General features: G+C 42.1%; 1 protein-coding gene across 1 annotated transcript in view; it reads left to right on the plus strand.

Annotated features, from left to right (window-relative positions):
* The window catches only part of LOC116091464 (mortality factor 4-like protein 2), a 948-nt gene extending 212 nt beyond the window's left edge, over positions 1–736 (plus strand). Inside the window, exon 2 of the mRNA XM_031372883.1 lies at positions 49–736. Within this exon, the coding sequence (XP_031228743.1) occupies positions 49–567 (519 nt within the window). The 3' untranslated portion in view covers positions 568–736. The remainder of the gene's footprint in view (positions 1–48) is intronic.

The raw sequence follows: 736 nt of genomic DNA on the forward strand, positions 1-736 counted from the left end.
AAGCAAGTAGCCCAGGTCCCTCACCGCAATGCACCTGTGACTGTGAAGATAAAAACGGGAGTTGAGTTGAAAGTGCCTGATGTACTGAAGTCTCTTCTTTTTGAGGACTGGGACTTGGTCAACAAGCAAAAGCAGTTATTCCAACTTCCTGCTGAGAAGAATGTAGATAACATTCTTGCGGAATATGGGACTTTTGTGAAGTCACAGGGGCTTGCTGGTAATAGAGAATACTCTGTTGATGAAGTTGTATTTGGATTAAGAGAGTATTTCAACAAGATACTGAACACTAAGCTGCTCTGCCAGTTTGAAAGGCCCCAGCATGCTGAAATTCGCCTGGCTTATCCTGATCTTCCAATGTCTCAGGTTTATGGGGCTCCACACCTCCTTCGATTGTTGGTGAAAATTGGGAGTGCATTGGCCCATTCACAGCTTCATAGGCAGAGTCTTCTCTTAGTGTCTGGCTGCATGCGTGACTTTCTTGACTACCTTGCCGAGAATTCCACTTCTCTCTTTAATGTCAACAATTATAAAGTAGCTTCTGCCGCATATTGTTGCAAAGCCCTGTGAGGGTCAGCTGACCACTCCTTTAGTACTGGATCAGTAAATATTTCTGTTTGCTGTTTGCATTGTGTTCTTGAGAATTGTATAACAGAGCTTAATGTTTCCATTTTGATTATTATTGTGAGCAGAAAAAAAATATTAAGTGCTTTTGTACCACCATGTACCATCAATCAAC

The sequence above is a fragment of the Mastomys coucha genome, chromosome X (genome assembly GCF_008632895.1).
Source record: "Mastomys coucha isolate ucsf_1 chromosome X, UCSF_Mcou_1, whole genome shotgun sequence".
In the NCBI taxonomy this organism is placed as follows: Eukaryota; Metazoa; Chordata; class Mammalia; order Rodentia; family Muridae; genus Mastomys; species Mastomys coucha.